Source organism: Solenopsis invicta, chromosome 14, assembly GCF_016802725.1.
Source record: "Solenopsis invicta isolate M01_SB chromosome 14, UNIL_Sinv_3.0, whole genome shotgun sequence".
NCBI lineage: Eukaryota > Metazoa > Arthropoda > Insecta > Hymenoptera > Formicidae > Solenopsis > Solenopsis invicta.
In genome coordinates, this window is record NC_052677.1 from 16,063,391 (window position 1) to 16,090,947 (window position 27,557).

General features: G+C 37.5%; 1 protein-coding gene across 5 annotated transcripts in view; it reads right to left on the reverse strand.

The window, feature by feature from the left end:
• Positions 1-11,866: 11,866 nt before the first annotated feature.
• Positions 11,867-27,557, reverse strand: part of LOC105207617 (furin-like protease 2) — a 363,347-nt gene continuing 347,656 nt past the window's right edge. For 2 of the 5 annotated variants that reach the window (XM_011177174.3, XM_039457508.1), the window contains 12 exons: positions 23,227-23,521; positions 19,956-20,128; positions 18,451-19,116; positions 17,935-18,151; positions 16,900-17,383; positions 16,129-16,316; positions 15,762-16,010; positions 14,924-15,392; positions 14,637-14,836; positions 14,275-14,556; positions 13,815-14,026; positions 11,867-13,671 (listed from right to left, as the gene is read on the reverse strand). In XM_011177174.3, coding sequence (XP_011175476.2) covers positions 13,564-13,671; positions 13,815-14,026; positions 14,275-14,556; positions 14,637-14,836; positions 14,924-15,392; positions 15,762-16,010; positions 16,129-16,316; positions 16,900-17,383; positions 17,935-18,151; positions 18,451-19,116; positions 19,956-20,128; positions 23,227-23,521 — 3,543 coding nt within the window. In that variant the 3' untranslated portion in view covers positions 11,867-13,563. Of the gene's footprint in view, positions 13,672-13,814; positions 14,027-14,274; positions 14,557-14,636; positions 14,837-14,923; positions 15,393-15,761; positions 16,011-16,128; positions 16,317-16,899; positions 17,384-17,934; positions 18,152-18,450; positions 19,117-19,955; positions 20,129-23,226; positions 23,522-27,557 lie in introns of those variants that run through there. The other 3 variants (XM_011177176.3, XM_011177175.3, XM_026132298.2) reach the window with 3 other exon arrangements.

Sequence of the window (27,557 nt, forward strand, 5' to 3'; positions counted from 1 at the left end):
CGTATCGTATTTATGTCGTGCAAAAATGAAACACCGCTCGCCGGAAAACGTACTTCTATCGATATTAAACTAACCGGAACAGCTGCCCCGACCTTCCATAAAACGTCGCGCAGAGTGTGCACAGTCCTCCGTCTCTCCTTTGTAGGACGAAGAAAACTTGAAGGGCCCGGGGTTTCATATCGGATTCGTCTGGCAAAATACATACTGTGCTCGCGAGAGGCACGTTGCTTGGATTTCGATTTGTTCACTTTATCGCCGCTCGAGAAGGAGACTTGTTTAATAGCGACTGATGACACACGAATAGAAATTATTTACGTATTTCTTGATTTTAGGAAATCATTTTTTTAATAATCATTTGATGCGTTAGAAGTCTGTGAAGTTCAAATCCAAATAGCGCACATCCATATATAATATTTTATTTGCATAGTATTGAAATGTATATTTAATTGCATTTTGCGTATTTCTTTAGAATTACAAATAAGCAGAATGACATAAAAAATTAAAGACTTTTTTATTATTAATTGCCAAAGTTAATGTGTGATTTATATAATTTGATTTTATGACTATTTTCATTTTATTTCTTTTTAAAGTAATAATAAAATTTCGAAAGTACAATTTTTGTTCCAATATTAAGTATTGGATTTTTTTTTTAAGAATTTAATTAAATCAATTAATCAATTAGTTAGAATTAAATAGATACTCGATAATTTAAAAAGTTAAGTGATTTTGAATTTATTAGACAGACTTCGACGTAATTATCTCGAAGGTTAATTGCGTACTAAAGTTAGACATTCGGTCAAGTACCGGTGATTAATTGTGTCTGCCCTCCAATTCTCAGATCATTAATCGAACACTAATCCGCACTTGGATTATACTAGTGCGCTTTATGCGTCCTAGTAAAACCATTTGCTAGACCACTCTGCAAGTACAGAACGACTGACGACTAAGAACTGCGTCATCTTATCCCGGCGAGGTTTTTATCCCGGCGAGATCGGAGAATGTCATTGGCTGTACAAGAGATGATAAAGGAGATATTTTATCTTCCTCGATAAAACAAATCGCATTTTTGTCGCTTATTTCAGTGCTTCTGCAAAGCGAACTTTCTATTTGTTCAAATAGATGTGGAAGGGATCGAAATCGCGAGTGATAATCTAGTCAACCGTTTGTCTCGTCAAATGGTTTCGCACATGTGCGTCCTGCGATTACACGCACAATCGCACGCGCGCAGCTAATCCGCGCAAAATAATAAATTTTTAACCCGTTTTCTTTCCCCGTTCGGTCGTACCGGAGACGTGTCAACCGCCGCTAATTTACGAGCGCGTAATCCCGCTAGATTGGTGGGATTTATCGTCAGGCAGGCGCATAAATTTCGCAGCGAGCGATTATGCGGACTTATCTTCTTGGCGACCTGCTGGATTCGCGAGCGGTGATACCGCGAGTCGTGAAGCACCGCTTAACGCGCGATTTTATTCTCTTGTGGAATCCTTGCAACAATCCCACTTATACGTAGATCGTATCGCGAGTATTAAAAACGAAGTTAGCATAAAAGCCTTAAAGAGGAACTGCAAATCTTTCAAAAGTTAGCAAAAAGAGATTCTTACAGAACAACGTGAAACATCGCGTAAACAGTGGCTCGACTTGTTCCAATTTATTTAGATTAATAATTAGGATTGTCTGATTTATTAAGTATCATAGAGATATCAAAACTAAAGCCAAGGCTCTCTCGATTTGAATTTCCACGAAATAATATGCCAATTTCATGCACACGAGCAATGTAAACGTAACGTAATCAATATAAACCATGCAACCATTCGCTTAACTACTATGTATTCCTTTGTTTGCTGATTATATAACAAGTTATATGTGTATTTCGTACATAATAATATAACTACAACTAACTTCTGAAATATATTGGATCACGAACAATTAATGAAAATCTTTGTTAAAGTCAAGATTATTTTTATAGGATTATCATGAAAACTATGTCAAAATGAGCTTTACGTTTATCAAATGTCCTACATATTCATGCAGGACACAAATATAAGTTACAATAACAAATACAGCAATGTTAATACAACAATAATTCTATAATAGCATTTAATTAGCTGGGATACATTTCATGCAGAATTATATAAATACGTTTGTAAATCATGATTGTGCATGAATCTGCATATTTTTATGGTATTCATCATATGCATATCGACGGAAAAACGTTTATAAACAAATTCTTTTTAATATATGAACAAAGCGGACGCTTTGTAGCAAAAGTGAAAAATTATTTCATGTGAAATCGTGCAGATCGCGCCTTTGCATAATGTTCTTACTTTAAAACGAAAATTCGGCTTCTACCTCCCACTAGCGGCATTTGCATCACTTTTATTCGTACGCTCCATTTGCATTTCAGTCATTACAGTTTTTGCATATCACCACGAAAATTCTCCAGAGCTCCGGAGGATGATAAAAAAAATTGATAAATCGGTTCTTCTCTTGTCACGAGAAGCTCGGAGATATTTTTACTAGTAATATCGCAGAGCGTATACAGATTAAATTAATAAATTAACGAGGAACAAAATCATATCTTCTGTATCTTTCAAACCTATATTAAATCTGTCGAGTCGACGTTGATACATGAATATGGTAATTCCTGTGCCAATAGCAATGTCCACCGCTAATACCTTCATCTCTTGGAGGGCGGTGTATGGGAAGAGGGGGTGAGATAGGCTCAAAACGAAATAATCACCTATCGAATGGTCGTGCGAACTTAACGAACGGATAACGAACGTTATCCAAGCGAAATAGTGCTTCCGGATTTTGCCGGAAACCGGTTCAATGCCATTTGCGAGTAGTTCGATCTCACCGTAAGATCTCGCCTATTCGAGAGAGCAGTCGCAATTGCGCAGTCGCAATTGCGAAACAACTCGCTGACTAAATCACCGAAAGCTCCGAAAGCTCATTTAACCAGCATACAATTACAGCGCGCCGCGCGTTAGCCAAGTTACAAAGTAACAAAGTTTTCTGATTGTTTGCTCCGATAATGTATCTCAATGCGTGTCTTGTCGTAACTGAAAGACTGCAAACAAAGTGGAAATGTCATATTAATTTTTAGATTAATGAGGAAATGAAAGCAAAAGATAGATTTTCAAATTATTCCTCAAATGGCGATAAAAGTTGAATTGATCAAAAATAAATTTTTCATTCAATTTGAAGCATTGCTAAGCATTGTTAAAAATTCAAAAAATTCTGCATTTTATTGAAGTTGGAAATGAATTAAAATAGCTTTTAATATATTAAAATAATATCACATATCGTGAACATTACAAATATAAATTTGCAATTCGATTTATTCATTCGAGATTCACAAAGTAATATTTGTTGATTGATTTATCGTGCGTCGATATAAATTTACAGACAAAAATCTAAGACGCAATCTCATCGAGTCTAATTAATTCAGCAATAAACTTTTATTTATATCAATTTAACAAATTATATCATTAAATATAATTTAAAAAAATTTTTTTCTTTAGAATACACATACCTCTATGATAAATATATTTAAAAAATTTTAATTGTTTAATATGCCATCCTTTTTGATTTGTCATTACTCAAATTATCTAGTTGACATACAGCCAGAATAGATTTGGCCGAAATCAAGGAAAAGAAAAATCAATCTGGCCGGAAGAAAAAAAGTAATTCATTAAAGGTGGTCGATACTGATAAAAAATTATGATTTGCATGAATACATATATGTAAGTACACGGCTTCTACACTAAGAGAAATGTTTGATGAATCAACCAAAATTTGGTTAAATAATGATCAAATAAATTTTATATAAGTACTAGACAAAACAGGCGCGCGATACAAAAGCTTCTAATATTACATAATTTTATGCAAATTACAAATTGAATATTACACTGAATTGAATATTAACCCCTCAATACACATAGTCAAAATACGCGATTTTCGCGATAACATACCAGTGTTTACGAGAGCCACGGTGGCGTTCGACAGTAGTTATAGTCAAGCTTTACGTAGACATATCGTTTCAAATAGAACCATTATGCCTCAAGAATATTGTATATTTTAAAATTACAAAAAATTATATCATACTCTCATTTCAATCTTGTAAATTTATAACTCTGATAAATTAAAAAAAAAAGTAACAATCAAATACAGATGTATATTTTATCAAATATTTTTACAGTACTTATTTACAAAATATTACGACATACATACAATTACGTATTTCTTTTTTGCTTTTAATACATCATATCTATAAAATGTATTAAATAATATTGTACAAACAGAGAGAGATGCATAATCAACTTATATAATATTCCTTAAAACGTCTCTCTTCGAAAAAGCAAAGTTCAACTACGCATCTATTTTATAGAAGCTGTTTGCCGTATTTCATGTTAATCCAGCCTTATTCATACTTCAGCAGCTTAGTAGCTTGATGTATATTACAGGAGTTCTGTAAGGGAAACACGCAGTAGCCTACCTCGCGTATATACTTCTCTCGAGAACGATGTCTGCTGCTTGCTTACGTAAGGGGGATTCTCTCCGTGACGTGAAAAAAAATTGCAGTCTGGTGCCGTGCCGAATTTAAACGGGCGCATTATCGCGTGCGTTCTCGACTGCTCTTGGCCTGGCACTTTGATAAGACAGGCAATTCGCACATACACGAGTCGTGCGAGTAACGTAAGCAGAAGTATCGTTAAGATGCTTCTACGGATATACATGAAAGAGAGAGAGAAAGAGAAAGAGAGACTGAGAGCTTTTGCAAGTTGCAATTGGCTAACTAGAAGCAACAATGACTAGAGCTTTACGAAATAAATTAAGAGATGTTATCCGAATACTGGCGTGATAATAGTTGAAAGCCAATTTGATTAAGCCTTATAATCTTCGTGCATATGGTTATCTCGTGTTGCTTGTTATTAAGGAAATTAGTACAATTTTTCTCTTAAAACTAGCTACGAAATTATGAACTTGCGAAACGAGGAATTCAGAGAGAATTTTAAATTTAAACAAAAAATATATTTAACTATTTATTTATATTATTTTTTTTTAAGAAAGTAGATATTATTGTATTTATCACAAAACAATTTTATTCCTTATTTGAAAATTATTAGTTTTTTATTTTGTTACAGAAAATTAATATATCATTTAAATTATTACCAAATTGCTCGGAATATTTATTGCTAAAAATATAACTTATTCTAGATTTCGTTTAATTTCCCGTAAGAAATCAGCAGAAACACAGCCGATGGAAAAAGGAAACCTTCCGAACTACGGCGGGCGAATGTAAACGATCGCATCAATGCTGATGCAGTCGATGATACCCCAGCCGCTTTTAGCCGGTAAATTGCAGTGCCCGAATTCTGGCTTTTCTCTTTAATCTAGCCGAGCGCGTCTATCAGCGCTGAAATGCTAGTTGCTCTTCTGCTTGCGAACCCTTTCAACGCACGGCATCTCTTCCAGGCGAGTCTTCCTCGTCCTTCGTCGCCGGTTATTATTCCAGCAAGCCGGCCGAATTGCGAGAGAGGAAAATCGCTGTCCAGTTAGAAGCGATTCCAAAGCGGAGCTCACTCGTTGAATGTTCGGTCAGACATGGCGTAACCAACCGTCCTGCCGGACGACGTCTCTAACGAAAAGAGGAAAATTGTAATCACAGGAAATGGCCAAGATATAGTATCATTCGTGCAAAGCGAAGTGCAGTGGAAACGTGCGATGGTCGGGACGTCGAGCTTTTCCACATTTTCGTGGAACGGACGAAAATATCCCCGCGCCTCCGTGTCTTCTTCATTTTGATCGGACCCCGAGCTTGATAATAACTACTATGTTTCTCCCTTTGACTCTTGATTATTTCGCTTTCTCCGCAACGGAAACTTAACGATTTTGGTGGTACAAAAATACGAAGGTCGTGCTGGATTCAATTGAAGTTCCTAACAATAGATCCAAGTAAAATCTATTTTATTTTTGAGATATTTGTATTTTTAGTTGAACTGCTCTTACTGTAGTCCAAATCAATAATTTTTTTATAAATTTTCAAGATTAATTTAAAAAATTTTTCCTTGCTTTTTATATTTTTTCTTTTTGAGGGTATAAAAAATGACAGACATTTGTACTTTCAGCAAGATATCACAGAAACTATATCCTTTACGGCAAAAAATCAAAAATGATAAAAAACTAAGAGATATCTTTGAAAACGAGGAACATGACATATTCAGGAGCTTTAAACAATTTGAAAAGGAAGAGAAACAGCGGTACACGTTAAAGTATCGTGTGGTTTCGAGGATGAACGATTCTGCGTATCGGGAAGGGTTAGTATCGTCTAGGGTTAAATTGTTCGTAACAGGCACACGACCGATAAGCACCGTGACACATACACGCGGGGAGCATATTCGCCGGCTGCGAATTTACGATATCCGCTTACGGCGCGCCGTCGCGCATCGAGGCCGCTGATAAAAGTAGACGCGAGTTCCTCTCAACCCCCCGCGAATTATCGCCGGCGAATTTACGGCGTTATCCCGTTATCTCGATTGGCGTTGCCCGAAACGTTGTACGTGTGCGTGTGTGCGCGCGTGTGTGCATATGTACGTCAACGGGGGTCCGGAAATGGCTACGGATGAACGCCGACAGCCAACGAGGGTTCAGCTCTTCCGCGCGACGGTAACGAGTTCGGGACGAGACGTTATTCCGAGGGGAGGTGGGCGGTTTATGGCACCTGGATCCGGGAACACGAAAGTCGATTCTCGTCCATCCTGCCGGAAACGACAGACGGTTTTATGATTTATCCGTGTACTAGAAGGGGGCTGCACACGAGAGCGAATCGTTCCCATAGTGACGAAGAACTATAATCGATCGAATTAGAGCGAAATAACGAACGGTGCGATCAAATATTCAGACAGGTTAATGAAAAACGCTATTGTTAATAATGTTTTAAGAATTCATGGTAATTTTAAAAACAAATGACGCAGAGAATTGCATCTGAATTAGAAAAAGAGAAAACGACGATGTCGGGTACTCTCATTAACCCATTAACTGCCAAATTTTTTTTTTTTTTGGCCGGATAAATGCGGAATGAAAAACGTAAATCTCACATTGAACGAGGAGATAGTACGTAAAATTCCAAAATCTCCAAATGGGGATCGTGACAGTTAATAGGTTAATAATACACTGACCGGATTCAGTGTATTATTAATTATCTGAAAGACAATGCTTATATCATTAATATAATTATAAATATATCAAAATTTGAAATGAGATTGTTCACTGTCTTGCAGCGAATAATACATTGATTCCGATTTAGAGAATATGAGAATGCAGTTCTCTCTTATCTCTCCCTTACAAAAATAAGACAAGATAATTTTACTTATAAATTGTTTTACTTCGCCTAATTTAATTAACTTAATTGTATTACCTAATTTAGTTGTATCTTATCTGATTTTATTTATCTCAACTTTTGACCCCAAAATTCATTAAAAACTGATATATTTTTAATACTTCTTTCAATAACAATAAAATAACGTTTCCTATTATTTTAATAGCAAAGACGAAAGTTACAATATGCAATCATTCAAATTTTAAGAAAAATTAATCGTTCTTTCAACTTTTAAGGGAACTGAAATAATCTATGTTTTATGACACACAAACCGGAGCAAGATTTGTTCACTTCCGCCTGGTTACGCGCAAAAATCGGAATTACGGGGGACGGTATCGAGCGAAGGGACGACATCCGACGTCCTTTCGGTGAGAACATCGCGGTATGAAGTTTCTTGCAGCGGAGTTTTTACGGTTTTCCGTTCTGCGCGCGGCGCCGTATGGTGAAGCTTTGATGCCAGCGGTAAATGCGATCCTCTCTCTTTCTCTCTCTCCGCGAGTGGCTATAAAAGGACTAAGACCCGCTGCCGAGACGAATCCTATTCCCTTTGCACCGTCGTCCTTTTCCGCGCGACTTTCCGTTCCTGCAAAGTTTCTTGCCGCGTTTCTGAACCGCGCGCGGCGATGCCCATTACCGCGGCGCCGTTAGCGTTTCCGGTTTTCTCGCGGAAAAATATTTCGACGATGGCTTTTGTCAAAGCAGCATGCTGCCGCTTTATTATTCGCGATAACGGATTACAAGTATCTGCTTTTCTTGGCGTGTTATTTGAATATCAAATGCAATTGTTATTCGCGCGCGACCACGTACAATGAAAATACAGTTGCGACAAGTAACGCGAAATTAAACAAACGTGTTCTAAGACCGAAATTGACAAACATGTTCTCCGAATTTTTTATTACTACTAAGAATAAGAAAAATTTTCCATTAAAGGATGATGGCTTGATGTTCGTCAAAAAAATATTTGTTCCAGAAATATCGTTAATCGCCTCTAAGAGAATTTATATATTTTATAAGAAAATATGTGAACATTTTCTTATAATTTTTGTCGGTTCTTCATTTTTCTTTTTCGTTATTAATATCAAAATTAATTATACAGTGCTGTCCAAGATTTGTAGTTTTGTGCTTAAAATTAAAATATATCGGTGTTCATGCCTATTACCGTTCTTCTCATTTTGATTACTTTCTTTTCTAATTAGATTAGAGAGAGAAAGGATCAGTTTACAATTAGCAATTTATAAAGTTAATGGTTGATTTATTAATAAAATTATAAAATACAAAAATTATAAAATTTATATGTGAATGTATAAATTTTTAAATTATTTTAATTACTTATTAATTCAAAATATTACATTTCACATAATAAATTGTAATTTGTAGAAAATAAACAAAAGAAATAATCTCAGACATAATATTTATGTTAAATACTCGTAAATATTTATTACTATTTATTTTTTTTTAAATATATAAATATTTTATACATATTTTATATGACGAAAAAAATCATAAAATCTTTATTCATGTATTAAAATATGCACTAAATCCATTATAAAATATTTATGATATATAAATAAAAAATAAATATTTCTAGTAATGTTTTGTAAATTTTTGAAATATATGTTGGAAATGCACATTTACCATAATATTTATGGTAAATATTTTTATGTGTGATATTTTCGATAAATTTTTATGACCTGTTTAATCTAACAATAAGATCACAAACATGTTTGCGAAATATTTTAAGAAATATTTATAAGGTATGCAAATAATTATAAGTAGTTTGCAAATCTTATAAATCTCGCGAATTTTATTATACCTGGAAAATAAGTGACGGAGTGATTCATAGCTGGTTAACAAAAATTTTCCCTTTACTTAATAATTTAACGAATATTTTCACAATTGCTTCCCTTGTTTCTCACCATATTCAGAGCCATTCATTTTCGAGTTCGAGAAGAATTTTTAGGCCAGCCTTTCTCTCGAAAGAAAGGAAAGGACCTCTCCTGACAATGCCTTGTTTATTCTTCGATGCTCGATAGAGGGAAACGGCCCTTCGGCCCGAGGCGCCACATCGATCTTGTCTTTTACCCTGGCCAACTCACCCTCGTCTCTCACTCCGCGTGTAACCTTTGACCCCTCTCCGTCGAATCGCCGCCGACACTACCTGCTTTTATTTCGCCGCAACGCCCCTCCAATCCTTACACTGGAGAGCTTATTTATTTCCTGCCTCCGGACACAGCCGGGCTCGCATATAGTTTTACACGCGTCCGTTTCCGCCAGAACGGTCGGGAAAAGCGGGGCAATGGAAATAGGCAACTGGAAGCGGCAGAGAAAGGTCAACTTTGATTAAAGCCGCTTCCGTTTCATTTGCGCGCAGATTTTGGCAATATTTCCAAAAGAAACCAACCACATCTGTTCTCTTTGAACCTCGCCTCGGGACATTTGTGGCCGTGGAAGTAATACAGAATTTATTTGATTTTGCAATAACTCCACTTCCTGAGCGAACAGGAAATAGAATGATAAAAAAGAATTCGCTCTGGACGTCCTTTATTTTATTATATATAGATAGGTATCGAACTTCATTAAATTGTACAACAAAGGACTTGAAAGTTCGCACTCTGAAATCTTTTTCTTTGACGTTTAAGGAAGTTATTTCTTGTCTTAAAAAAATTAGTGTTTGATTAAAAGGCTAGGAGAAAAAAGAAAAAGAAATTTGAAGCAAAGAAGTCAAGCAGAACTCTTAAAATTTACTTAATTAAAAAATAGATATTTTCTACATTTGATTATTTTATCAATTAATTTTCTTCATTCTTTTTTTTCACCGTTAAATATGAAAGAATAAAATTTAAACCAATTCTTTAAGTTAAATATTTTATTATTTTTAACTTCTATGTGCGTCAAAATTTATTATTTTAACACTAAATAAGAACAACCTCATTTTATCAACCTATTTTCGGTTAAATTGTTTGTTGTTAGTTTCAAAGTAAATAGTGTCTACATTAACTGTCTACATTATGCACCTAATAAATAAATTAAATTTCAGTCAAATTTAACATTTTTATATTTAACTCGTTTAATTGTATTGTTTTAATTTAAATTGACTACGTATTAAGTAGGAACAATGGCAACTAATGAAAATGATCACAAATAACTCAAACTGGATAGAATTCAACACTACAAATTTAACAGTGTTTTATAGAAATATTATAAAAATAAAAAATAAATCTTGCACTTTTTTTATAAATTTTTGCTGCGTTTTTTAAACTTCTATAGACATATGAACTTTTACTTTTTATAATCTATTAAAGAATGCTTTGTATTATCAACGCTGCATACTTTTTATATATTCTCTTATAGACAATTTACTAAAATGAGCGAGTTTGTGCATCAAAATGAATGAAGGTTGTCTGGTAAAAGAGCGATATTCCTTTCTGATGAAATTGAAATTCCGGATCGTCCGTTTCCTTTTCGCTGCAACTGTCGCCGCTCGTCGTCCATTATATCAACCTCTGTAATATACACGAGAGAATCGAAGAGCACAAACAGGACGTCGGTGAGCGCTAACGACTCATTCTCGTGTCATTCACAGTTTCATCCTAGTTGTCAGAGGGGAAGTAAGACAATCGGCCGAACGTAATTTCCAGAGTCGCCGGCACTCTGCTGACGTGAGCCGTTTTCCCTCGTCGCGTGACACGGCGATTTAGTAGTTCTCGTATCCTAATTAAGAACTCCATTCCGCGATTCTTATTCCCGATAGAGTCCAACGAGGTCGATATTACTCGCGGCAGTTATTCGCAATTGGAAACTAGGCGTCCGACACGTGTCCGTCGACTCAAAGTTAGATTGACAATATAAATAAAGTTTTACATGACTCTTTATCGGGTATTTAACAGAATATAATGATTTAGAATAGAAGAAAACATAATAGTTAAATAATTTTAATTTCGATACGGAAATCAATAATTATCTGTAAGAAGTATTAATCAATAATATTGGAAGAAAAATTGTGTGTAAAAAAAATTTGTTAAAAAATTTTTTTTAAATTAACCGATTCTTTATAAAAATCCTTAAATTATAATTGTATTTAAGTCAAAAGAATTGGTTTGCTGTTTTCTCAGCGCTATCGTGAGAACATTACGACTGAATCGCAAAAAAATCTGCCTGTGTCGCAAAAATTTTTCACTCTTCCGTCGTGTAATACACACAGATGTGCGTGTCGTTTGAAAATATAAATTGTTCGTATTTTTCCTACGTCGGGATTCAGGTTGTGAGATTCAGTTTAATCTTTGATGTTTCATTAAGTAATGGCCGCCGAGTTCGATTACTGTTGGATATATCTCGTTCATTCCTGACTTCTACGGTCGGTTTGCCTTTCCCGCACATCACTGTAATTAAAGTCAATATTGTAGCTGTACTTACCTAGAACAGAAAAGTAGAATATCGAGAAATCTAAGTAAAGTGGAAGGATGCTCAAGAAAGAACTCTATATACTTGTGCGTTGTATATATATGTATATATTTATAATCGCGGTCATCATAAAAGTACAATAATAGCTTTATATCAAATCACAAGGAGAAAGTCAATATTCACACGAGTAGGCGTGGGCGATGGCTTTTGAGAATATCAATTCGCTGCAGATCGTAGCATACAGTTCTTTTTTATTTTCCTTTTTATTATTCATTCGTTTCTTTTTTCTTTTCTTTTTTAACGACTTCCCTCCTCTCATGCGATCCCAACGAAACGGGGAAAGGATGGATACGAGCGAGAATCAAAGAAATAAGTAAGAACAACGCAGAAAATGGGATATTAAACAAAACATCGGAGTAGACAATCAAGTAACAACAACAAACAGTTTACAAAACGCATTGCTTGTGTCGACGGTATGTGTTGCGCCAGCTTGGGAGGTACTGGAATGTGACGACTGACGTCACAGACGCATCGGATAACTGGGCGATCGCAGTAAGAGTCCGTGGGTTCTTTCGGGCGTGCGAACTGTGTCGATTAGTCGAGACAATCAGGTTTAAGGCAGGAGAACGAAGCTCACGTGCGATGATCTTATTTTTTTTCTTCTTCTCCTTCGTTTCGGTCTTCGCCTCGTCCCCCTCCTGGTTCTTTATCTCGCTATCGCTTCTTTCGCCTCCCCCTCCTGATCCTTGCGATTACTCCTCTTCGTTCGCTCACTTGTTACTATTATCATTTATACAAATATATAACAATATCCATTCATAATTCACAATTAACGATTACGATTACGTGGTCCGTGGTTCAGCCTAATGTACGGAGGCCACTTTACATACACGTCTCTTCACCCTACTTAACGGTGTGTTGGTAGCTTTCTAGAAGAGAGGTGAAGAAAGAGACGCGCTTTCGTCCCTTCGATAACTTGACGATCGTCGATTGTGTGTCGGGAAGAGAATGTTGCGCGAAGAAAAAATCGATAGACAGTTAAAGAATGCTAATTAAACGAACTAGATTGCTCTCGACTCTCGCAACGCGCAACGATTAAAACGTATTTACGTTATTCGTCGCTTGGATGAGGTTCGAGTTACTCGCGGATACATGCGACGATGATATAGTCAACGAGATGATCGACGAAGGCTCGACGTTACTTCGAAGACAGAAAGCGTCGGAGGGGGAACGCGAAAGGATGTGGAAACAAGGGTGTCACTAATCAGGCACTTCATAATGTCCTTCACCCTTTTTCTCCGTGTTTCTGATCACTATCCGTGTCGGAATTGTCTTGATGCGCGTAACGATGGTATCGGCGGCGCACTTGACAACGATGACAGGCAAAAAGTATATCTCTAGCTAAAACACATTCCTTGTTACATCCACGCGACCGTACCGCGGTCATGTTAACAACAATCACGCTTGCTTTCACTCTCTCCTTCCCTTTCATCCTCTTTCATTCTGTTCATTCATGCGACACTCTACGGAGTTCTACTATCACGTTTTCGACGAATCTTCTTCTTTTGCTTGCTCCTCCTCCTTCTTCAACTCTTTCCTTCCCGCTACGTATTTACCACCATTTTCCTATTTTCCTTGTCATCACATGTATGGGCTATCCTTGGACCTCGCTAATGCGAAAGCACGTAACTTCTGACTCGCGAACTAATCACAATCGAGACTCATCGATCTCGCTGCGACTCTTCGGCGAGAGATCATTAGCTACGTTCCGTAAACGAAGTCTAGGTCATCAGCTCTGTCGAATCGTCGGCGTCCATGTCTTCGGACGGTTCCACTTTCACGGCAAGCTGCGTATATCCCATATTGGTCTCTCTTCTGCCGGACCAAGCCTGTGAATAAAATGATAAGACACATACATTTATACTTCTTTTTTACATCTTTTTGGAAATTGTGTAAATCAAATTTCCAACTATAAATAATATATCATAAAATTCTATATTTTTCAAATTTGTAGTTTTTATTGCATACATACCTGAAGAGCGACAAATATCATTGCGAACAACGCAATCGATGCTAAACAGATAGCAACTGCCATAGTCGTGGCGGCTGTTACGGCGAGCGAAGCTGAATCGTTGTTACTTGTTTTACCATAATTGTTGTACGTATCAGAGATTGCGGGGTTGGCTGAAAATTCTGTCCCCGGTACCCTTCTTTTGCCAGCCGGCGAACTGTTCCTGCAGCCGCCTACGAGATATTAAATATATGCCTTCAATAATTATATAAAAATATTCATATATTCATAACAATAAGAAAAAAATATTCTATATTTAAGATTTATATCTTTTCCAATAAAAAAATTCTCTGATAGAGATGCTGATTACAAGATGTTCATGAATAATAAATAGATAACTGTTAATATATTCGTGTGAATATTTTAGTGACATAAATATAATATTTATGAAGATAAACATGAAGGTAAACATAGAAATTACCGGTTTCTGGATCACAGAGACAGCACTCCTCAGCTTGAGGTCCCTTCTCGTTACCTGTGCAGCATGGAACACATTGATTGTTTAACTTATCCAAATGCAGTGGCGGCGAGCACGCGGCACAGCTGAATTTGCCGGGACCAGTGCATCTACGGCAATCAGAATGACAGCTCTTGCAGAGCTGAGTTAAGGAATCGTAATATTGCGCCCCTAAGCACTCCATACACAATCCACCTTCCAACATCGAATGAGGTGGACAAGAAGTGCATTCTAATGGGCCTTCGCCTGGAACAAATGTTTTCCCGTTGAAGTAAAAAGAAAAACATATTTAATCAATCGACAGCGACTGATTAATTGTAACTCACCTTTGCACGTGCGACAATAGTGATGACATTTCTGACAACCGAAATTTGACTTAAAGAACCCTTCCGGACATTCGGGGTGGCACTCTCCGGCCGCCAGTTGCCAGCCTCTCGGGCAAGTAACGCATTGATCTCTTCTGGGGCCCGAACATGTTTTACACGACAAATAACACTTGGCACATTGACCTCTGTCGCTGTAATAACTAAAACAAAAAGAAAAAAACAAAAAAAAAATATCAATACTCCATCTCGTTATCGATCTATTCAGCTGATACTGATTACTATCTTACCCTGGTGCGCAGGACGACCTGCATTCCCCGCTCTGTAGTTGCAATCCGTCTTGACACGCTGTACAGTTCAGACGAGAGACGCAACTCTTGCAAGTATGCAGGCAAGGGACGCAAACCGGTCGCGATGGTTGCACCACAGAATAATACGCGTCGTCACATTGAGACACGCAGCGTTTGCCCTGAAGAAGCAACGGATTTGGGCAGGATATGCAATGATCCTCCGTGGATCCGGCGCAGGTTTCGCAGGATGAGTGACAAGATTTGCACTGGCCGTTCTCGTAATACTGGCCCGTATTGCAATTGCTGCGACTCTCGGGCGCGCATAGGCCCTTCTTGTTCAAGCTCCAGCCTTCGATGCAGCTGGTGCAGCTTAGCGTGCTACAGGTCGCACAGCCGGGCGGACATGCCACGCATTCGCGTCGCTTCTTGTCGGCGCTGTAACCCGCCGGGCACGAGGCGCGACACGTGCCTACGACATATTTGTAGGAGATCGTTTAGCGGAAACTAATTACCGACACAACATTATCGGACGTGGAATATTGGATGTACAAGTCTTTTCGTAAATTTTTGATGCACAACAAAATTTAAAATTTATTTCAAGAATTGCATATATTTAATGTAATACAACTAATTTCACTTTTTTCCAATGTAAAAAGTTGAAATTTTCTCCATGTATAAATTTTTAAGATTCGCCACCGCTATCAAATATCTTTCCAATTATCTGAGAGATACTAAATATATACTAGAATACTGCAAAACATCCGTGTTTTATAGATTATCACGTTACTGTATCGCATTTGGCTTAGTGGCTTAGTGGCTTAATAAATCGAGTACTCACCGTTCAAAGCGAACAGGCCGGATCGGCAGGCGATGCACTGATTATCCGCCGTGCCGTTGCAGGTCTCGCAGGTAGGATGGCACGGCGCGCAATTGTAATCCTGCGTTTCATATGTGTAAGGCGGACACGCGGCATAACATTTGTTCTCGTGCATCACCAAATGATGCTCGCAGCTGGTGCACTTGTCTGGTCTGTCCTGGCAGCTGGCGCAGTTTGCCTCGCACGGCACGCATGTGCTATTCTCGGTATCTGCATGGAAAGATGCAAAATCGCGTTATTCGGGATCGATTAAAGAGAAAAAAATTAGGTAAGAAGTCTTGAATACGCGAATACAAAAATATGAATTTATTTTCTCTCTTTCACGTACTTTCGTAGTAGCCCTCCGGGCATTGCTGAAGACAGACCGCTAAATCAGTGACCCGAAGATGAGCGGGAGCGCACGAGAGACAGGAATCTTGACCTGCACCCGCACAAATTTCACAGGATTCGTGACACGGCCAGCAAACGCCGCCCTGGTTAGGGAAGCTCCTTGGCGGGCAGCGGCTGACGCAAGTGCTGAAAAAGAGATAAGAGACCCCTCGCGTTGTTTCTAAAGCGCTTTTCATTGAAAAGGGTCGATAAAAAGGCAAAGTATAAAACAAGAATTGATTCACTGAGCTATTGTGTAGCAACCAGATAAATTATAAAAATAATAAAAAAAATTCTTTACTGATGGATTAAATATCTTGATTTAAAAAGAATTTGCTTAATGATGGATGAAAGGTATTAATTAAGACATAAAATAGCTCAATCAATAAATGTAAAGATATTGTTTACTTTTTTAAATAGAGCAAGTTGTTTTATGCTCAAATCCTCCTACCGTTATAATCCATAGTTTCGTGGCATTGCAAAATTCTGTTTCAAGTTTTATTAATATTACAAAAAGCGCATATACGGTTAGTGTCAACGTTAGACAGTTACACAACTGCATTAAATCGGAATAAAACGTGTCTTTTCAATACGTATTATTTTGGTTTCGCATTTAACAACCAGCAAAAGTATGTTAGAAGTCATACTTTGAAAAGCGCCTGAAAATTCTCGGTAAAGACGAAACAGTCGTTCGTCTTTCGAATCGCAAGCTCTAAGTCTATGTACTCACTTATCGAGACGATAATTTTTACAAGCGACGCACTGCGTCGGGCCCTTGCCGTAGCAGCCCTGCGCGTCGCATTGAGGATCGCAGTCGTGCAGTATCCTCCTGGTGGTGTCGAGAGAACCGTCCCCCTGCACGGACGACGCCACCGATGGTGAATCGTAGGCGGACGCCGATGAGACATCGCCGGGAAGATGGTTGGACAGGATCGGCGCCGACGAGCCATCCAGGGTGGCGACGGACGCCTGTAGATTCGACGCGGCGCCGGTGTATGGGCCTTGGTAACTCTGAAAGGTAGACGGAGAAAAGAAGTCCCTGTTGCCCGGATAACCGGACAATTGTAGCGGATCATCGTCTACCGTGAACGGATAATGCACGGAATGAGAAGGAAGATACGCAGCAGAATGTACCGGGTTAAATTGCCGCGTTCGTATCCGGATCGGGTTCGTTGACGTGCCGTAGAAGATCAGCTGCCACTTCTTCAGGATACCTGTAATAATATGACAAGAGGCTTGAGCTATGGCAGGATTCTTGTGCGATGACAAGATACGTTGAGAAAGACTTTTGAGATCATGTCAATTGTAAATAAGTCGCGATCGTTAAAAACGATACATGTTTCGAACTTGTTAATTATAAACCGTGATTAAATTATTTTGATAAAAATAACATTTTTAATTCTTTCAAGCTGTGTGCCGTTACTTTCAAATACAGCTCCTAAATTGAATCAGAAAAGTAATATCACGGAATTAAATCAATATTTAACACAAATTAATTTAATATTACCGATACTAATTAGCATCTCTAAGATCCCCCTCTCACCCCAGAAAAAATGAGAAATAATTATATTGAAGAAGGTATTAATGCCAATACTGATTTGAGATAGGTATATTAAAAAAAAAAAACAAAAATAATTGAATATTAAATATAAAAAATAAACAATTTTTTGTTTTACAATTAAAAGCAAATTTTAATTTTTCCGAAGCAATTCGTACAAATCATATAACTTGCAAAATTGATTAAATAACGCTGAGAACAACTTGCCTGGTGAATTAACGTGCCGATTCCCAGCATTAATGATCTGCAGAGTCCATCGACCGTCGGCCTTTTCACCCCAGAAGTGTACGCTTAGGAAGGGCCAGTCGTCAAAGTTAGAGCTGAGAACGTCGCGCGGCCGCTCGAATAATAGCGTCGAAGTTGTGCCCATCGGTGAGGTCAATAAGAGTCTCAAGTTTCCTCGAGGGAAGAACCTCAGGGAAACCTATTTCACGATCGAAAGTTTAAATTTTGCAATTTTAAGTTGACATCGAAATAGCAGACATACAACACTGCAATCTTCTGATTGTTCTTAGAAAATTGATAGTATAACTATTTTATAACAAATATAAAGAAAATTGTAGTAACTTTAAGTAATCATAAGAACAATAAGTTATACGATTACTAAAGTAATGACCAAATACTGAATAGTAGTTATTACATTTAATATATTTATTAAGTTAATTATTATTGCGTAATAATTGTTAAAATTTAGAGGCGACTTTTCGCGACACACGATCTTACCTTACATTGCACATGCTCCAAGAAACGCACTTCGTTCAAAGACCCAGCGCATCCGGTGACATCCATATACGCGCTCAGGGTGTACCCATACGTGGGATCAATCGGTCTTTCCTCGTTAATCTCGTCGGACTTGCAGATATGCTGGGGCGGCACGTTGGTCCACTGTTCGGCCAGGTTGACCATGGCACCGGCGTCCATCAGACCGTAGCCGAACTTGTGGGAAACCTTTCTCTTTACGCCGTTCAGTATCCATCCGGGCTCGTTGCTCAACGGTTCGGGCCTTGAGGTGAGCACCACCAGGTATTGCATGTCCCGCCACGTTAAAGTAGGATTCGCCTCGAGGGCGAGGGCGGCGATGCCGGCGGCTAACGGTGCCGAGGCAGATGTCCCAGTGTGTTCCACCGTGCAGATGTGATCCGGACGCAACTTGGCGTCCATGTCTACGGTGGCGACACTTTTGTCATTGCCAGGTGTGCCTGACGAGTACGTGGACGCCAAGGTTGAGCTGCACTCTTCGAGGTACCACGGCTTGTAGCCGCCCTGTGTCGCGCTTGATATCGATAGCGTGAAGATGCTATTCGTGTAACCGTCGCAGTTGCATGAGTCAGTGTGGCGACCGCCATTACCGGACGCCCACACAAAGATCGAGCCCTTACCCTTACGACCCTGCGTAGAAAGAAGAAAAGATACCGCGAATATTCGCAAAAAAAAAAAAAAAATAAATAAACCGTGCGATCAACGAAGCGAGAGGGTATAATGATTTTATAAAATAATACTTGTAACAATATAATTAGATAATAATCATGTAACTTTATATATTATTATAAAGATGATAATCTGTTATTGTACATAAAACAATGAAAAATATTCTCTTTATTAAAATCTTCATAATTAAAAAGGAATGTTTGTTTTTGCCAAATGAAACTGAATATGAAATAAATTTTACGCAAGAGATATTTTAACTATTTTATTTCAATTAGCATTTGTTTCAAAAAAATTAAAAACTGAGTTATTTTAATAATACCATAGTGTGTAAAAAGTTATTTCAATAATATACAATATTATTTAGTTTGCGAAAAACTTATGGAAAAACAGAATTTTCAACAGAAAAAAGTCAATTTATAATGTTATTTTAAACAAATTATTTTCTGACGCAAACTGGTATTTATTTCTATCCGAAAAAAATAATTTAGCATGCAACTAAACTAATTTAAATAAAAAAATTTTAATTTTTCTATAAATATTCATGTTTCATAAAATGAGATCACCCAGAATATCAGTTTAACGTACAAACATAATTTGCGATAAAAACGTAAATAATATATTTTATATCGTTTTTTATAATCCAGAACTTTCATTTCAAGACCGTCAACGATGTCGTGAAGAAGTTTTTAAAATCCTCCCACAATAATAAGATAAAACGTTGAAGACTCTCGCGACAGAAAATAAATTGATCCTCTCGCTTCGCGGTCGCGCGGAGAAGATATGCGATGTATGTGGCTTACGCTCGTCACTCCATAAATAAAAGCCCTCCTTGCAAGAGGACCCGGGCCGTCAACGGTCTTGCCGTCGTCCTCGGGACCCCAGGAGGCGCTGTATATGTCGATGTGATCAGGATTCAATCCCAGAGCTCTGGCCTCGACGGCGTCGTTTACCGGACCATCGAGCATTCGCACGCCTGAGAACACGGGGAATATGTGCGTGAGCAGGTCTTTCTCTTCCCTTTCTCGCGTGTGTCGTGATTTTTATCTCACGGATTGTTGTGTGCGGATTGCTAATGTCAATTTTAAAGACAACCGAAATAAGTGACCGAAGCTCGGAGTAATGGAAAAAAAGAGGAAATGCCGAGTATAAAACTCCGATTCAACAATTAATCCAATTCCTTTTTTCGTTTCTCAATTTTTATTCGCTTTGTATAAATAACCGTATAAGTGATTTTTATGATATAAATATTTTTCGGTATAATCGTGTGATTTTAATTAATTTTATTACATGGCTCCATTTGTTTCTTCGATTCTCCATAATATTCCACTGCTATTTAAAATCTACATAATTAGATCTTCATAATTTATTTGATATAAATTGTTTTATATTATTTTACCTATATTATTCTGCTTGTTCCACTTTCTAGTTTAATACTATTTAATTACTATTTTAAGATATTGAACATGAAGCTCGATTGATACAATTTCGATTAAAGTTTCGTTTATATTTCGGTTTATAAACGTTCACCTCATAAAATAATATTCTAGCAAACAAAAAGCGAATTAGTTTCATTTAACTAACGTTCGAAATAATCCAAATAGCACAGAAGCTTGCAGAAATACTGTTGCAATACTGCAACAAAATTGCTACAAATTGCTTGCTCTGTGTTGTAAGAACTATTAAATCGTACAAATTAAAATTTCCGGATGAAAATAAATAGTATAAATTGTACGTCTCTGTTGCGAAATTCCATCACGATTTTGATCCTCGTAGAAAAGTGGGTCTCGTAGGTAGGCAAACGATAGTTAATTGCGACCGCGACATTCGCCACCAGCGTTATCGCGGAAAACCATCGCGTCCAGCAGCTCTAATAAAATTTCTCGCCGACGCTATATCGAAATTTCTAATTTCGCTGCGCAGCGTGCTTGTGCACGACCATCAATTCCTCGAATTCAATATCCGGTTAACGCTGGCTGTATCGTTCCGCGCTATCATTTCGACCCCGCTCTGTTCCACTCGTCGTAAGCCCCGACGGCTTACGGACGTTCGTTTCGCTCTCGAAGTGGGTTAACGGAATTAATACAGCTCGATAGCATCGAGTCGGGAATAGCGGCGAGCGCCCGGAAAACCTGGCCTATTCTTCAGCGGGTCGAGACGATAAAGCGACCACCGCCAGACCTGACATTCCCAGCGGTTGCTGCACTATTTATTTCCGCGGAGCGATTTGCCGGCTAAGTCAGCGCTGGAACGATCCCAGGAGGATTCGCTCACTCGGCATAAGAAAAGATAAACACCGCCTTCGAGACAACGACGCGAAAGCCCGTCGTTTAAATCGCGCATTAAGTGATTACCGGCATCGACGAGAAGCGCTTTCGCAGATGTAAGATTGACGGCAGCTCGAATGGATGGCGAGCTCGTAATTAGCGTCAATCTTCCTAGGCGGCAATTAATGTATCGACCATATAAATTTCCAATAATCTTTTTGCGGAAGATATTCTCAATTTCGTCTATCTTTTCGTAATTAGCATCAGGATAAATGGCAAAATGCATCTCGCGGCTTGCCCGGATGCTAGACGATCAAGCTAAATAAACCGTAATTAAAGTTAAATCGAAGGGCCATTGAATTTCCCGTTTGAATATTAAATGAACGAAAGATTTTAGTGCATCTCCGTGCCCGGAAGAGCCAATGCATCGTCAACGTTTGTACACGCGAGTTGGGATGAACGCACTCTCATCACTGAAATACTAACACACCTGAGTAACAACCTATTTCAAATTTCAACAAAATCCGTCAGAACATAAAATTGGCTCTACCAATTTCTAGTTTACCAAACGCAGGTGTATAAGGAAAAGGAAATATTGATCCCTGCCATATACGCGTTATATATGCATACATTATATGCACTTCATTCAATTTTCGCGTTATCTGCAAAATATACAGGTTGTAATTTTAGATGATAATTCAATTTCCGTATAATTCTAACGGCATAATTTATCAAACGTGACAAATTTAAAATCTTTGAAACCCAATGTTTTACTTGTTTATGATAGATTACACGCGTTCTCAGCATTCAATAATTTACTAAATTATTTCTTTTTTTGTAAATTAGAGAAAAGTAAGTAGCGTTTTAATTACAATTCTAAATATTAATTAGAATTAGAACTTGCTAGATATCTGAATTAATGCAATGAGAAAAAAGATAAGCTTTTTCATTCAAAAATTTTAAAATTTCTTCAACACTGGCAAAACTGCCAACTCATTTTTTGTATTAAATTTTACCATTTTCAAAATATTCTATGGATATTTTAATAACAATAGTCGCTCAAGGCGGGTATATTGGATTTATATTTAAGCCTGTCAGAAATTGTCTTTCAATTTATCTCATACAAACTTTATTTAATAAACTTATATCTTCGAAATAGTTTCGGAATAATCTCGTTATTCCTTTCTTTTATAATTAATTTTATGACGTTTACACGTGTGGTAAAGGTTATATATATATATAGGTCGAAACTGTTAATGTAACCTATTGAGAACTTTAGAATTCTTCGAGAAGTATGGAATAGTCAAAAACAATTTTTTTGAAACTTGAGGTGTGGACAAAAAAATTAAAAGAATTTTTTTGCCAGTGAAAAAATTTTAAAATTTTTGAATGAAAAAGCTTATCTTTTTTCTCATTACATTAATTCAGATATCTAGCAAGTTCTAATTCTAATTAATATTTAGAAATGTAATTAAAACGCTACTTACTTTTCTCTAATTTACAAATATTTAATGACCAGAACTGTTGTTTATACTTATTGAGAACTCTAAAACTCTTCGAGAACTATAGAATTTCATAGTCAAAATCAATTATTTCGAAACTCGAGGTGCCACGCGAAGTTGGCACTTTATATTTTTAAATTATCATTTTTAATGTTATTTCGGCGGAACTATTGTTATAAACTATCAGGAACTCTAGAACTATTAAGGGTGCAAATAGGACTTGCATAAAACCTTGCGGTGCAGAAAAATGAGGTGCTAACTTCACAGAGACCATTACTTCGACTTTTAATTGCAAGTAATCTTACCTCCGATACTGGCGTTATAAGCGACTCCGACACCGCAGTATTGGTTGAAGGCAACGGCGGCAACTTCGCCGGCACATCGAGTGCCGTGCTTGTTGTCGCCGTTGTCCCTCGGCATCGGATCGTCGTCATTGTCGTTGATATCCGTACTGGCTTGGTGATCGTAGTTCAGCGCGAGATCCGGATGATTGGTCTGGATGCCATCGTCCAGAATCGAAACGACGACACCCTTGCCGGTATAGCCCTTCTGCCAGGCCGGACCGAGATTCATGTCATAACCATCCTTAGCGCCGCCGTTCTGTGACAATAAAATGTTAAACTCAAGTTATCCCGGATTACTTGACGAAAAACATATATATGTACATTTGTTGATTTACACGTAGCATATAAATTTCACAATTACTTTAACATTAGTGTTAAAATTTCAACATTAATTTTTTTTATATTTCTTATTTTTTGTGAGTAACAACTGTTTTAGTAAAATACAATATTTAGTAAAATACACTAAAAGTTTTTGTTACGTTAAATATACATTCCATTATACTTCTGTAAACATAAAAGAAGTTTACATTATATATCCCAAGTGCAAAAAATATTTCGTTTCGGCCGAAGATTTTGATGATAAATCGCGCGCAGTGGAGTACATGGTTCTTTGACAGGAATTAATTCGCGAATTTCGTGTTACCGCGTATGACCGTTGATTGATATTCGTGTAACGCTATACATCTCCACACGCGCGTATACAATTTCGTGGATTAATGGATTACTAGCCGCACGACAAATTCGGACGCCGCAGCTTTCACAACGCGGTGTCCGTTATATTGAGCAAGTAATCTTACTTGCCATGGACATAGATAATGGTCATTCTCAATGGGCTTTTCAAATTGTTATTCTATTGTTAACGGAACACCGTATTAATTTTTTCTTCGAGATATCAATTAAAAAAAAATATTGGCAATATATTGCATAACGTATAACACATTTATAGCTATACTAAAGCCTCTATAAAAAAAAGTTTCAGTCTCAAAAACTGTGCCAGATTCCCATCTGGGATTTTTCAATCACTAGATGCTATATCGCGCTCCACTGCTCTCATAAAAATGTCGACGGCATTAAAATTCCATACGAATTTTGACAGAGCTATAGTTTCGCCGATATCGCTATTGCTGGCCACTCAGAGCTATATCGAGCTGAAAAAAATATATGCGAGACACGATTTCGAACCGCCGGGCGACGCGCGATTCATATCCTCTAACAAACGTTCGTTTTATGCATTTATTTATGGATTGATTATTGCGGAGCTCCGGCTACAAATGGCGTTTTACATTTGTGTGCGTCATGAATTTATGTAATAAATGTACAGTATGGAAATATGCGAATGTTTCGTACGTGTTTCCCCGGCGATCGCTCGAGTTCGCGTATGATCGTATCTAAATCGCGCGGCGGAAAAAATTCCCGAGCAACGTTACGATAAATTCGTGTGTGCGCTGCATGATATCACATATTCCTCTACGAATCTGCAATCATTTAAGATTATCCATCATGGAAGATAAGCGCTCAAGTAAGCACAGCAAATACATCAATTCCATGGATTAAACAATTTATCATTCTAATTGATACAGAGGATATTTTCATAAGTATTGGTAAAAAATAATTGCAGTAGTGAAAAAAATCAGTTCATAAAATTAGAAAATAATCCAGATGTTTATAGTGGAAAGAGAAAAAAGAGTGACAGCTTAAAATCAACTTTCATCGACTTTTATAAGTTTAATAAAAAATTATAAACAACAATACATGGAATTGCTATTATACTTTGTACATGTGTAAAAGGTCTTAATTCTGACGCTGATTAACGCGCAGATTTCGCGTTATCTAGAAATCGAGAACAATGTCGGATTTGGAAATGTAACGTTTCTGCATGTGCACGAATGTATGCGAGTAACGCAAAATACTTTCGTGGAACGCAAGAACGCGAGGCTATTCTCTAATCTCTACGACGGTGTTTTTCAGCGTGAACCGAGAGGAATTGGAAGCTAGAACATTCACATCGAATATGTGAATCAACAAATGTTTTCATAATATACATTTTAAATATTTAAAAAAAATTTTATTTTCGCGAAAAAATTCTGCAGTAACTACAAAAGTACTGTATTATTTATCAGGATCAAAGCTAAGAAGATGATAAATGTAGCAACGAAATAATAGATAATTATACAAAAGAGTTGCAAATTAAGAAATGAATTCTCTGCATTTTTAAAACGTACGTTCACTATTTATATCTGTAAGTGCTTTTGATGCAATAAAAATTCCGATTAAGAATTTTGACGTGTCAATTTAAATATGCGATTTATGTCAACAAATGATTCATCAATTCATAAGAAACTTCTGTAACAGTGACACGCTAAATCTAATAAAATTAAAAAAAACTTTCTCTTCGGAATAAAAAAAAAGAGAATCACGCCTCGAGAGATATGCAATTCGGAAAAGGTTGGTAATAGCTAATTTGAAGGATTCTCGCTTGGAATCTAACGCGAGTCTGCTTCGGGCTATCGCACGAGTGAAGAGCATGTAAAAGGACAGGAGAGGTTTCTCTTGATCCGGATCTCGTACATTACGCCCGTAGCTCATCGTGATCAGCGCGGTACATGTTCTCGTCGCGGGAACACCGACAACCGGGAATGTGCCAATCTCCGTGTCGATGCACCTTTCTCGCTGCTGCTTTTTTACTCGGCCATTCGGACCCGGGCGCGTCGCGCGGTGCCGGCTCCGTTTCCCCTGCAATTCCATTAACTAGATTGCGCATTGTCGTGCTCGCCCGTGAGGAAGACCCGAGGCCATCGACGCGTGTGTCCTCGTCGTTCGTGTCAGCGCTTATCTGCGGAGATTTTGGCGCTACGAGCGGATCAAGGAGAGACAAAGAGCGAACAGCCTAAAGCACCGAATGCGCTGAGAATACAACGGGATCAAACCTCGATAGCTCGGAGAGGCGGAAACGTGAGTGCAACATTACCGAACTGCTTGTCGTAGTTATCGCCGTTCCAGCTCGTGGATACGAAATTGTCAACATCGCTCAAACCGTAACTACTGTCGGTTTGATGAAGAGTACAAAAAAACTTTCTACCTCGCGTCACTCTAATAACAATTTTTACCGAAAAATGTAAAAAGATCTAAAAAGAAATTATAAAGTTGAAAAGACAATAAGATATAGAAATATAGAAAAAAATTATTTCTAATAAAATCATTTTTATGTATTCCAATTTAAAAATTAATTTTCTGCAAATGCAAAATGTTGAAGACTACCTTGTACATGCTAAAAGGGATCTCAAACTAAGCGATCTCTGATTAGTATTCTATTTTTCTTTACATTACGTGAGCGATCTATCGAGCCCCCGGTTGTTTCTTCCTTTCCGACGAACGCAGGTAAAATTATCTAGCGAGAAACGCCAAATTTACGGGCGCCGTGCATAAGAACGCCGTAATCCCATCAGCGCACTGCGAATGGTGAGGCGGGTTGGGTGGTTCGTGCGCACACATTGTGGGCGCATATTGTACTCGGGGAAAGACAATGCCGCCCATTGTCTCTCGCGACGCGTGCGGTCGAGCCGGCAAAAAGAGAACGGAGAAAAAAACCCTGCAGCCAAGCCGGGTTTACGACGATCCAGGTTGTCCCGGTTGCATTCGGACTCTTCGCTCCGGCATCTTCTACAGTATGACAAAAGCGAACCAGACGAAACGTCGCTTCCACAAACTGCGACCATAGGCATAAAAATTTAACAATACAAAGTTCAGGGTACCCCTCTATAGAAATGTAAAGAGAAAAGCACATTACAAACAAGACTTGATTATGGTCTGCTATCTCTTTCATTGAATTTTCAAGCAAGGTATAATGATACCGTGAAATAATTTAGATAAAAAATTTTGAAATTTGATGTTAGAAAAACTTATAGTATCGAAAATTGATCGTGACTAAATATCTGAGAAAAGAATTTGTACCTGAACATTTAAACACCTGTTTGTTCAATATTGTATTTTTAATCAAAAAGAGAAGTTTTCTGGTAAAAAAGAATTTCTCGAACAATTTCTACATTTTTATATTCTTTAATATAATTTTTTAACGCCATCTTAATTTTTTCTAGGCGTAATTAGATATTAATAATTAAACATTTAAATCACGTCTTCCTAAAAAATATTTAGAATCGCTGATTATAAATTTATAATCAAAATTTCAAAATTTAAAGTGACAGATTCAATATAGACTAAAATACAATAAAATTTAGCATTTTGTTTCGTCACCTTGAAATTAAATATTGAATTTTTTTTTACATAGTCCTTAC